General features: G+C 45.5%; 1 protein-coding gene across 3 annotated transcripts in view; it reads left to right on the top strand.

The window, feature by feature from the left end:
* Nucleotides 1-12,378, top strand: part of GRAP2 (GRB2 related adaptor protein 2) — a 150,480-nt gene that overhangs the window by 104,322 nt on the left and 33,780 nt on the right. For 2 of the 3 annotated variants that reach the window (XM_075573738.1, XM_075573739.1), the window contains exon 4: nt 11,076-11,195. The exons of the other annotated variant lie outside the window; for it this stretch is intronic. In XM_075573738.1, the coding sequence (XP_075429853.1) occupies nt 11,076-11,195 (120 nt within the window). The remainder of the gene's footprint in view (nt 1-11,075; nt 11,196-12,378) is intronic. 3 annotated transcript variants of the gene reach the window in all.

Raw genomic sequence — 12,378 nt, 5'->3', positions numbered from 1 at the left:
AGGGAACAGAGCCCTACTATAAAGGAAATGTGTACTATAGAGAAAATATGTATTATAGGGCAGATATGTACTATATGGAAAATATGTACTATAAGGAAGATATGTACTATAGGGGGAAAATACATTATAGGGGAACATTTTTACTATTGGACTGAAATATGTACTATAGGGCATATATCGTCGATGTAGAGGTAAAGCTAATTAAATGAATTTTTGGCAAAAACACACTAAATGCACTGACTTGGAATTTCTTGATATTTCTATTGAAAACCTCATTAAAGACACCTAATCTTTAGAACTTGTCTGTGACAGCGGGGGTAGCCAGTCTTCATAATAAAGGTGAAGACCAACTGGTTACCCATGAAAACCGTGGGTCCCTGGCAGCTAAATAGCACCATAAGCCAGGGACAGTGTAATGGATAGCATAAACCTGACCTGTTTGGGGTTTTACATGTTCCCTGTCCCCAATAAACATGAAACTTTGGGAGTGGGAGTTTCAGGTGGGATATTTGGATCTAAATGTATTAATCTTGTGTGCAGGAGTTCGGGGGACAAAGTTACCGGGGGTCCCGTAATTCTCCCCGATGTGCAGGCATGATTTGCAGGTACGCGAGTTGAATTACACCGGGGCTACACAGTGTCCCTCAGAATCCTGGTTTTTGAGCCCAAGTATCCCAGACCCATTTCCCACACAAGTATATGGTTGCCCAAGATATATAAGTTTATTAAGACAGTGTTTTAATGTTTTATACTGTATGTATTAATGTCTATACAGTCAGCCCGGGCATCTACATAGGCGCCGGGATTTCTGCATAAACATCGGAGTTCAAAGGAGAGAGGGATGTCCAGAGGTGAGAAAACCCTTTGGTTAGTGGGGAAGGGCGATATGCCAGGTCCGGAAAACATAGGGCACCCGTTCGGGCGCCTTTTGTACTGCCAGACGTCGTGGAGCCTGCCCAGCGGGTGGCAATGAGTTAGCTCGGGGAATATGCTGCTGGTAGACGCATTTCCCATTGGCTGATTCATATTTCTCGCTCGCCCGGCTATTCGAGCGTCAGCATCCAGACGATCCCCCATTCTGATTGGCTGCTGGGGAAAATTCCCACGCTCTGGGAGTCAGACGCGAGGACCATGTTCTCAAAATAGAACGTAGCGGTCGCAGTTGGGTATTCTACCCGAAAAGAGTACCAGGAAGCTTGGGACTAGGTCCCGGTCAGGGTAAGCCTTCTGAAGCAGGCTCCTGCACCTATTTGAGGCTAGATTTCAACCCCAGACCCCCAGTAAGTGTGTATTTTACCTGTATTTTGTATCTCTTTGTGTGCATCCGGGTTTACCCGAATAAACTACATTTTATTCCACTGCCTTGTTTTGCCTAGTGAATTGATCCCAGAAGGTATAAAGGTGTTAAAAGTCCTAGTCTCCCGTAACCTTGTCATATCAAAATACCTTCCTTTTTAAATACAGAATGTTTCCGGTCGAAAATAATATATACTCGCCTTTTCCTCAGTACGTAAAGAATGTAGTTAATAACTTTTACCTCTACAACGATGATATCTACCATAGAGCTAATATGTGCTATAGGGCTAAATGGTACTTTAGGGCTAAAAGACAGAAAACAATGTTCCCAGCACTCATAAAAGACAAATGGAAAAAGTTATGAGCCAAAATAATGTAATGAAGAAGAAAGGCACCCACCCACCCACAAGGGGTATAAGTACACTGCAATACCAGAAGAAATGTGGCACGGGAGAAAGGAAAAGAATGAGGTGAAGGGAAAGGGTGGGGAGGGGCGGGGGAGGTACAAACAAGGTGGTAATGCAGGGGCAGGGGGGCAACATTTTGGGGTTAGGGTCCCCCCTTCCCCTGCATCACCACTTTGTTTGCACACCACACACCCCCTACCCCCCCCCCCCCCTTTCCCTCATTCTTTTCCTTTCTCCCGTGCCACATTTCTTCTGGTATTGCAGTGTACTTATACCCTTGTGGGTGGGTGGGTGCCTTTCTTCTTCATTACATTATTTGGCTTATACCTTTCTCCATTTGCCTTTTATGAGTGCGGGGAACATTGTTTTGTGTATATTGTGTGTTTGGAGGAAATAGGGGTTCTCCTTGTTCCACGCTGCACCATTAAATCTATGGTCGCTTATTTTGAGTGCTGTCTATTTTTTTGTTTTGTTACATATAGGTCTAATTGGTACCATAGGGCTAATTGGTACCATAGGGCTAATATGGACTATAGGGATAATAGGTACTGTACGGTTAATATGTACTATAGCGTTAATATGTATTATCGAGCAAATACAGTATGTATTATATGACAAATAGGTATTATAGGGTAAATATGCCGTTTTCTCATGTTATGCTGCCATCTAAGTCACAGTGATACCAACAGGACAGGCTGTCTGTGGTTTGGGTGTTTGATGAGGGATTTGGGTATCAGTAATTATTGAAGGGAAACCCGTAATGGGGGTTTCAGGGGCTGGTGTTGCATCTGCCAAAATATATCTTGCGGATCTCTAATTGTCAAACCATAAAGGGGTTTTGGAGAATTGCAAATAATGTGTTACACTCCGCTCTGGGTTACGCAGCTGTTTTATTTCTTAGAAGGTTAAGTATTAATTGCCGATACTTTATAACGATTGATGAACAGCTAGGGACTGATATTGCACATGTTATACAATGGTGTACAAGTCTGGACTCGCTTACTTCTCACACCCTCACCGTGTCTCCCCAGCTGGACATGTGTGTATGTCCCATATCATTAGGATGCCAAGCAATGAACATTGCAAAATATGATGGCATACTGTACTAATAATATCTTGTGTGGGGGATGGAGAAAGCAAACGTTATCATTATTATTATTGTTATTATTATTATTGTTTATTTGTAAAGCGCCAACATATTCGTTATGTATATTTCGTAAACTGAATGACATACAAGTAAGGACAGACCCGTGCAACCAGATACAGATACAGCAGGTAACGAGGCACTGATCCGGAGAGCTTACACTCTAGGGCAGGAGTGGCCAACTCCAGTCCTCAAGGGCCACCAACAGGTCAGGTTTTAAGGATATCCTTGCCTCAGCACAGGTGGCTCAATCAGTGATTGAGGTTGAGCCACCTGTGCCGAAGCAGGGATATCCTTAAAACGTGACCTTTTAGTGGCCCTTGAGGACTGGAGTTGGCCATTCCTGTACTAAGGAATAAGGGGCAATGTTGAAAACAAAGGGTAAAGTGGCTGCTAATTGTGGGATGGAGTATACATCAGGATGGAGTATGGTCCAGCCGCACAGCTGAACCCATTAAGGTTTGGGGGTGAGGATGTTGGGGGTGTTAGCGTGGAGTATGGTCCAGCTGCACAACTGGATCCAATAGGTTTGGATGGGGATGGGGGATATGTTAGGGGTATGCCAGATAGGCTTCCTGTAAATAAAAAAATGAGGGAAAGTAAAAGTGGATAGAGTTGTAACGCATTTTCCCTCAACCCCAATCGCAGATAGGATGCATGTGAGGGGAACCTATATGTATGTTACCAGGTGTGTGGTGCTTTTACCTGTTAGGCTCACAGGAGGCCTGAGCCTCCGCTAGTGAGAGCCTGGGGTGAATCCTCTGGAACGATCTTACATACAGCGCCTCCACCTGTGTAGAATTCTAGAGTGTATAGAATAACCCCTAACACATGACCCACATATAGTAACCACATACACAGGAGTATAAGTATAACAGTTTACTATATGCAGCATAGAACATAACACATACATCAGCAATAATAACAGTATCCCTCTATATCACTACTAAGCACTACTATCCGTCTTCTCACAGGGCCTTAACCCCCACACCTTATTCCTCCCCCAACATCGTGTACCCAGAGTCCCACGAGTCCACTAAGAGACCTAGAACCTATAGGCGGGATCAGCGCCTGATGTACCGGTAGGTTGGTGCACGTATAATATGATACCTGCCCCAGTGCTCCAGCACCTGGGGCTGCAGATTCTTCACAAAGGATCCGCCGCTCTGCGTTATCCTCTGCAACGTCCTGAAACTCTGCCTGGCGGTGGGTAGCTCCCGCATGGAGTGATCCACCTTTGGAAAGTCTCTTATCTCTGCAGCCGGATAGAGTGATTCACTCTTGCCACCAACGGCCAGGATGTAACACTTTCTGGCTGTAACCCTCACTATGCTGGTTCTACAGGACCCTGTCCCTATCCTAAGGTGAGTCCCTGCAGCAGACCACAAGCTGAGGTGAGTAGGGACTAGCTGGGGCCTAGGGGAACTTCTGGCCTAGTGCAGAAGGCTACTTTCCTTGCTGCACAAACACACCCTCCCCTCTCTGTGTCCCAGCTCCTACTGACTCGCATGGTCTGTGAGCAACATTGTATCTTTCTCCAGCAGGAGAAGCTGCAAGCCCTATTGGCTGTCTGGCTGCATGTGACAGGGATCATATGGCAGTCCCCAGAGGCTGCTAGGTGTTGTAGTCCTTCGCAGAGCTCTTTAACATTAGGACCGCGTGCGCGAACTGTAATGGCCGCCGCCGCTGCTAACTGCGCATGTGCGAACTGGGGAATGTCCCTGACTCTGGAGCGCCACTTCTGCCACTTCTCACTCCCTGTAATGGCTGCCAAATAGCGTCTGTGCATGTGCGAGCCTCCGCGCACGCTCGGACAAAATAAAGATGGCAACGCCCTGCCACTGATGTCGCCGGGAACTCCCGGCGACGCGCTCGCCCCCGCAGCAGCACACATGTAAGGGGGAAAGGAACCGGGAGACATGGGGGCCAGAGGGACCCTGGCTACAGAGGTAAAAACCCAATAACTAATAAAAGGAATATCCAAAGAGGATATGTGTCAGGAATCCACTCCTGGCTTTGGCTGGAGCCCATCCATCCGAGCTTTGCAGGTTCCAGACAAACTATTCCCTGCTTCTGCAATCACCTGCCTCCTGTGCAGCTCTGGCCTGATTGGCCTCCTGTGCTATTTAGTGCCTGCCCCACCCTCAGGAAGTGGCTGGACATAGACTTTGCAATCCTAGTTGCAAGTAACTATGCTTGTCACAGACTCCGTGTTTGGCCTGCTGGGCTCCTTATGCCTTGTATCCTGCTTCCAGTCCCCTGCATCCCAAGGCCTTCTTGCATAGCAGCCCCGGCGCTGTTTTCCTTGTTCCTGGCAGACTTCGCTTTCGCCGCGCTGTAGCGGCTACGCTGGTTTACCCAGCGTTTCCTGTGGTGTGTCTGCACCTCTGGTTCCTGCTTCCTCCAAGTGGAGTGTACTCCTGGCCTTTTCCTGATGCACTGCAGCACCTTCGCTGAAGCATCTCCGCTGCAGTGGCTTCTCTCAAGGTTTTAGCCTCCTGTGCTGAAGTTCCTTCACCCAAGATTTCCTGTTGATGACCTCGGCTTGTTTCCTCGACCACCGCTCCTGTGCCGCCTGCCTTGACCCCTGCCTGGATAACGTTAACCCTACTTTCTCCAATCCTGACCTGGCTATGTCTGATTATGGAATCCGCACTCCGGACCTGACTCCATGGCTTAAGGTCGGTGTTTATACATCCCCACCTCAGCCCCGTGGTCCGTTACCAGTTTGTGGCAAGCACGTACGTTACAGTATGGAAGTAGAGGGAACTGGCAGGACATCAGATAAATCGGAGAATCCCATATCTATTTAAAAAAAGGTGTCCACTCTATGTAATCATTGAGCCCTCCTTGGGAGTTTACGCTGTAAGGTGAAAATCCAATATTGTTCCCTTTTAGCAATATGGAGATCAGGATTTCCTGCTCGGAGGGTAATTTTGGTATCCAGATCAGTTAATTCGTTTTTTCCTCTCTAGAATCAATAATTTCATTAATTCTAGTGAGCAATGGTCAAGAACTCTCTCCCATTCTTGTACAAATTCTTGGTTACCCAGACAATATGTAGAGGTCTTGAGAATCCTGAGACCTCTTGGTATACGGCCACACCTGGTATATTCTTCCAGCATGGCCATATCCCACCAGGCTCTAATTTCCTTGAAGAAGCAGATGATCGATGCCGCTACCACTCCTAGAAGCACAGACTCACCAGGAAGTGGTTGTAGATTAAAAAACTTTATTGGCTACATAAAACGGATATCTTGACAAACACTAGAGGCCTCCTTCTCCTCCCACGCGTTTCAAGCAAGGCTGCGCTCTCTCATTTTCTAATTTCCTTGTCCATGAGTTTGTATAGATTGGCCATTTGTGTGGGTAAATTAGGTGTATCATCCTGGATAATAAGTTCATCTGAGAACATCTTACTAGGTAGCTCTGATTTATTGTATCTATTATTAAGACAATTAATGAACTGACTAGTATTGGATTCGGCCATAATGCGGCCGTATAGGGTAGGAGACAGAGGTAGGGAAGAGGAAGGAAAAGAGAAAGGTGAAAAAAGTGACGCCACAGGAGTGGGAAGAAGAGTGAAGTGAGGGGGTAAGACAGAAGGTAAAAATGAAGTCTGGAACATGTGATATCATAAGAACAACAATACTTACACTGGCGACACACTTTATTCGAGCTCGGCTAGTCCCACGAATTCGGGTATACCCGGGTGTATTGAGGTTTGTGACTGTTTTCTGCCCGAGTGCATTGAGTTATTTTCCGGCAGGGATTGAAGCATTTTATTCCCGTTGGCTGCAATACTGCACACTACATATATATATACTGCATTACAATTCATGAATTTATGCCATCTGGTAGACACGCGAAGCATTGCAGCCTATTAAATCCTAATCATTATCATTTAACAGATCAGCCGCCCATCAGCCAGGCATGAACCCAGGCTGGGAAGGCAAACACAACGGGGCTTGTCAGAGGTGAGGAGCGGCGCATTCCAGGTATCTGCCAGGTACATACCGGGTATTTGCTCGAATAAAGTGTGTCGGTGCAGTACTAAGATTCTTGTGTGTAAATTTTATGTGAGATATTTGGGTCAAAATGCTATTATTTTGTTTGTAAGAGTTCGGTGGCCAAAGATACCGGTAGTCCCCTAATTCTCCCCAACGTGCAGGCACTATTTGCCGGTACGCGAGTGGAATTACACCGGGGCTGTCCAGTGTCCCCCAGACTCCTGGTATTCGAGCCCCGATATACCATATCCATCTCCCGCACAAATATGGGTCTCCCCAAGAGATTGTGTAATACAACATATTTTATTATGAGTTGTGTATTTACTATAAATGTCTATTCAGCCAGACCGGGCATATACCAAGGTGCCGGGATGTCTGGATAGACATCGTAGTTCAAAGAGGAGACAGGATATTGAGAGGTGTCGGGGTGCTAAGTGGCCGGGGCAGGGTGGAATACTGAGTCCAGAGAACAGAGACCCCCTGCAGGGAGGACACTAATCTGCTCTGCCAGACTCAGTGGAGCCTGCCCAGTATGTGGCAATGGGTTGACTGGGGGAAAATGCAGAATGTCGGCCTCGTTTACCATTGGTCAATTCGTATGTCCCATCCACGGGGCATCCCGAGCCGGCTTGGCACGCCCCCTCCTCTGATGTAAGCCAAAGGACGAGTCCCTATTCCTATTGGCTGGCGGGGAGGAATTTCCACGCTCTGGTGGCTTCTCCTACTTCCATGCTGAACATAAAACAGCGGATGGTATGTAAGGAGAAGCCCCAGTCAGAGAATCAACCCATCTTGTGGCTTGAGCCAATGACGCGAGGGAGGGATTTTCAAAGTTGCTCTGTTACAAATAGTAGAGCAACCAGCTTCATTTTGAAGCTAGGAAAGTCTGCCCTTTCAGAAATGAAATCAGACGCGAAGTGCAACTTCTCGTTTTGGACGCAGCGGTCGTGGCTAGGAACTAAAGCTGAAAAGAGGACCATGAAGCCCGGGTGTAAATCCCGGTCAGGGCAAGACTACCAAAGCAGGCGCCCTGCACCTATTATAGCCCAGATTTGACCCCAGACCCCCACACAGTAAGTGTGTATTTTACCTGTATCTTTGTATTTCACTGTGTGTACGCGGGTTCACCCGAAAAAAACTCATTTTATTTCACTACTGTGTTTTGCCTAGTGAATGATCCCGGTATAAATTTGTTAAAAGTCCTGGTCTCTCGTGACAGATGTCCAACCTTTTTTTGAACAAATCTATTGTATCTGCCATCACAGTCTTCATGGGTAATAAATTCCACATTTGAACTGCCCTTACTGTAAAGAACCCTTTCCTTTGTTGCTGGTGAAATCTCCTTTCCTCCAACCTTAAGGGATGGCCCCGAGTCCTTTGTACTGCCCGTGGGATAAATAGTTCTTTTGAAAGCTCCTTGTATTGTCCCTGAATATATTTGTATATAGTTATCATATCCCCTCTTAGACGCCTCTTTTCTAATGTAAACAAATCTAATTTAGCTAGCCTCTCCTCATAAGTTAGAATGTCCATCCCCTTTATTAATTTGGTGGCTCTTCTCTGCACTCTCTCTAGTTCCATAATGTCTTTTCTAAGGAATGGTGCCCAAAATTGTACTCCATATTGAAGGTGTGTTCTTACTAATACTTTATAAAGGGGCATAATTATGTTTACTTCCCTTCCATCCATTGCCGTCTAATGCAAGATAAGATCTTGTTTGCCTTTGCAGCTACTGCATGACTTTGGGCACTATTGCTAAGCCTTCTGTCTAAAGCACTTCTAACTCCTTATCCATCAAGGATTCCCCCAATTTATCCCCATTTAATTTGTAAGTCGCCTGTTTATTCTTGCATCCCAAATGCATAACATTACATTTATCTGTATTAAACCTCATCTGCCATTTACCTGCCCACGTTTCCAGTCTCTCCAAGTCCTTCTGAAGAGAAATTACATCCTGCTCTGATTCTATTACCTTACACAATTTAGTATCATCAGCAAAGACGGAGACTTTGCTCTCTATGCCAACCTCAAGGGTTAAACCTCAATAGCCTGTTTATTGGGGAGGGGTGGATGAAGGGGGTAGTAATCCCAGAGTGGGTGGTTAGGCAGTATGCTGACGAGGATGCTGTTCATGATGGCAGGGGTAAGTAGAAAGTTGTATTAAATTTATTTATGCTGGCTGGCTAATGTTTGATTTTATAATGGGCAAATTAGCTATTATCCATATCTGGATAATAGTTATTTTGCCCATTAATGTACTGTATGTGTTGTGGGGGGTTGTTGGGGTAGGGGAGGTGGGTAGTAGGGTTGTTGTGTTTATTTTTGTTTATTGTAGGTAGAGGGATTGGGTGAAGTGGGTAGTAGCCCCAAGGATGGATGTTTAGGCCTTGCGGGGGGGCAGTTGCAGGTGGAGTTAACTCCCTTCATTATCTTAGTGGTATTAACCACTAAGGTAATTAAGGGGTTAACTCCACCCGATACCCCCTCCCCCCCCCCAGCCCGCAAGGCCTAAACACCCAGTAAGGGCCAAATACCACCTTCACCCACCCCCACTAACCACAATAAACCGGGCACCTGTGGTTAACCCCTTCATTGCCTTAGCGGTTAGCCGCTGGGATTCATGTGCATTAGCTCCGGAGACCACCGGAATCCATCCAATACAGAAAAAAGCATTTTTATTTCTAAGTCCCCTCTCGCCGCCTCTCAGCAGGTTCTCCCCAGTCTCACTTTTCCTGGCGTGAGCATTTTGGGAGAAACTCGCCATTCTAGAGCCGCGGTTAGCCTCGATGAGCTATTCGAGGCTACTAGAATTGTACGAGTTTCCGAACCTGACGATAAGTGGCTTATCGCCGCTCACCCAGCGATTCGTTTTTGACGGCTGCAAAAATGGTTGATTTATGCCTTTATCGCCCACTTATCGAGGCTTACTGAATAGCATAGGCATTTTGGCAGAAAAGGCCTTGATAAGTGGGTAATCGAGGCTTATAGAATAGGCCCCTATGTATCAAAGAAAAATGGCCCATTAATGCCAATAGGTTTTGTTTCTTTCACACATACCGTTTGGTGCATATATATCAAGGCAAAATTGGTGCAATTCTGGTGCAAAACCATCACTCAGTATGTATCGAAGAAACCAATCCCATTTAGGATTATTATTTTTCTTTGATACATCTTTTTTTGCACCAGAATTGCTCCACTTTTGCCTTGATACATAAATCCCTATGTACTGTACGGTATCAAGGCAATTTGGCACAAAACCAGGGCATTTGTATCCTGCACCTATGTATCAAAATATTTTGCTCCAATTTCCCTTTGACTGCACCACATTGCACCTTGGTGGAGAGTCAGTAGGAGGAGTGGAGGGGTGTTACATGGTGCACAGATTATGAGATGCATCACATTCTGCGTCTCTGCCCCAGCTTGCACCCTGGGGAGAGTCAGTAGGAGGAGTTACATGGTGCGCAGATTATAATGAGATGTATTACATTCTGCTTCATTCTTTTCCCCTTTTATTTACCAAAAAAATCCTCCATATCTGAAGTAGCGCAAGTCTAAAATGCTGCATCAGGCGTAAGAAACTGTTCTTAAATACACCACAAACAGAACAGTGCATCTACACACATTTTCTCTACTCTGATACAGAATCCCCATAGCCATTTTTTATTCTTTGAGAAATCTGGTGCTGTTTTTGTGGGTTCTTTTGTCCCGAGCTTTGCAGAAAGGAGACTTTAACAAACAGACCACCCTCCAATGCTCTGCGTTGTCACGGACTCCTTCGTCCTTCTATTCATATCGCAGGTGATATTGTGAGAACATTTCCTGTGCATGCGTACTCACGGACTCCTTCGTCCTTCTATTCAAATCGCAGGTGATATTGTGAGAACATTTTCTGTGCATGCGTTCCCACTGACTCCTTCCACCTTCTATTCATATCACAGGTGATATTGTGAGAACATTTCCTGTGCATGCGTACTCACTGATTCCTTCCACCTTCTATTCATATCGCAGGTGATATTGTGAGAACATTTCCTGTGCATGCGTTCCCACTGACTCCTTCCACCTTCTCTTCATATCGCAGGTGGTATTGTGAGAACATTTCCTGTGCATGCGTACTCACTGATTCCTTCCACCTTCTATTCATATCGCAGGTGATATTGTGAGAACATTTCCTGTGCATGCGTTCCCACTGACTCCTTCCACCTTCTCTTCATATCGCAGGTGGTATTGTGAGAACATTTCCCGCGCAGAAGCTGAAGGTTTACTCATGAGCAGACATTTCGGTTCTTTCATTATACGTGCCAGCCAAACCGCCAAGGGGGAATTCTCCATCTCCGTAAGGTACTCTGCCTAGTCCTCTTCTGTAAGAATAAAACGGGGTTTACTAAATAATGATAAATAACCTCAGGTTACCTGAATGAGTAGCGCATGATACTTTCCCTGAGTTTATCGCATATCTGCAAAGGTAATTATTGTATATGCAGAAACAGGGCTGTTGTTTCACTCATTAGCAGAGGGTTCATGCCAAGATAAATTAGCACTGGCTCTCTTTTGACAAAGATATTGTGGTAGAGAAAGGGTTACATCTACCACTGTTTTCTTTACTATCTTTTGATTAATTATAATAAACATGTGCCAACAATATTCTTATTATGAATAATATTGACACTTTGTTTTAACTATTATTAAAAGATATATATTATATAACAGGGGGAGTGGCCAACTCCAGTACTCAAAGGCCACCAATAGGTCAGGTTTTCAGGATATCCCTGCTTCAGCGCAAGTGCAGTCCAAGACTGAGCCACCGAATGAGCCACCTATGCTGAAGCAGGGATATCCTGAAAATCTGACTTGATGGTGGCCCTTGAGGACTGGAGTTGGCCTCCTCTGTTATTTAGTATATCTATCTATATGTTGTTTTCTATAGCACTGACGGTGAGTGGCTGTAACAGGGACTTATCCCTGTTAAGAAACTTGCCTCTAATCCAGCAGTGTGCTGGTTAATTGCACACCTGCAGTCAACCACCTCATCTGCCTAATCAGAACTCTGAGACACCGGAAGGGAGAATTCCTTAGTCTCACAATTATTGGCTGACCCAGGAAGGACAGACCAGAGTTCCCTAGTCCACAACTGGGCTGACCTGGGGAACAACAGATATCTTGAGCTGCAGAGAGACTGCATTCCGACAGCAAGACAAAGGGGACAAGACTTCTAAACCTGGATCCTGATATTTCTATAACACACAAGGGTGCGGACCCAGGAGAGCAGAGAGGCTTCCCCTACAGCTACAAGAAACAAATAAGACTTCCTTAAGGGACTGTTAGATATCTGTATATATCTATATCTATATTTGGGCTGGTAATTAGCTTAGATAACCACCCAGTTAGAGAGGGCTGGACTACATGTGTAGATATTCTCCAAAGCAGAGTAGGTTTTTCTTTGGCTTATTTTGAATGTTTTGCTGTGTTAAATGGACAGGCGCAAAAAAGCCTAATTTTAGTTTCACTTTAAATGGTCTCCATT

The sequence above is a fragment of the Ascaphus truei genome, chromosome 17, assembly GCF_040206685.1.
Source record: "Ascaphus truei isolate aAscTru1 chromosome 17, aAscTru1.hap1, whole genome shotgun sequence".
Taxonomy (NCBI): domain Eukaryota; kingdom Metazoa; phylum Chordata; class Amphibia; order Anura; family Ascaphidae; genus Ascaphus; species Ascaphus truei.
This window is presented reverse-complemented; position numbering and strand designations above follow the sequence as displayed.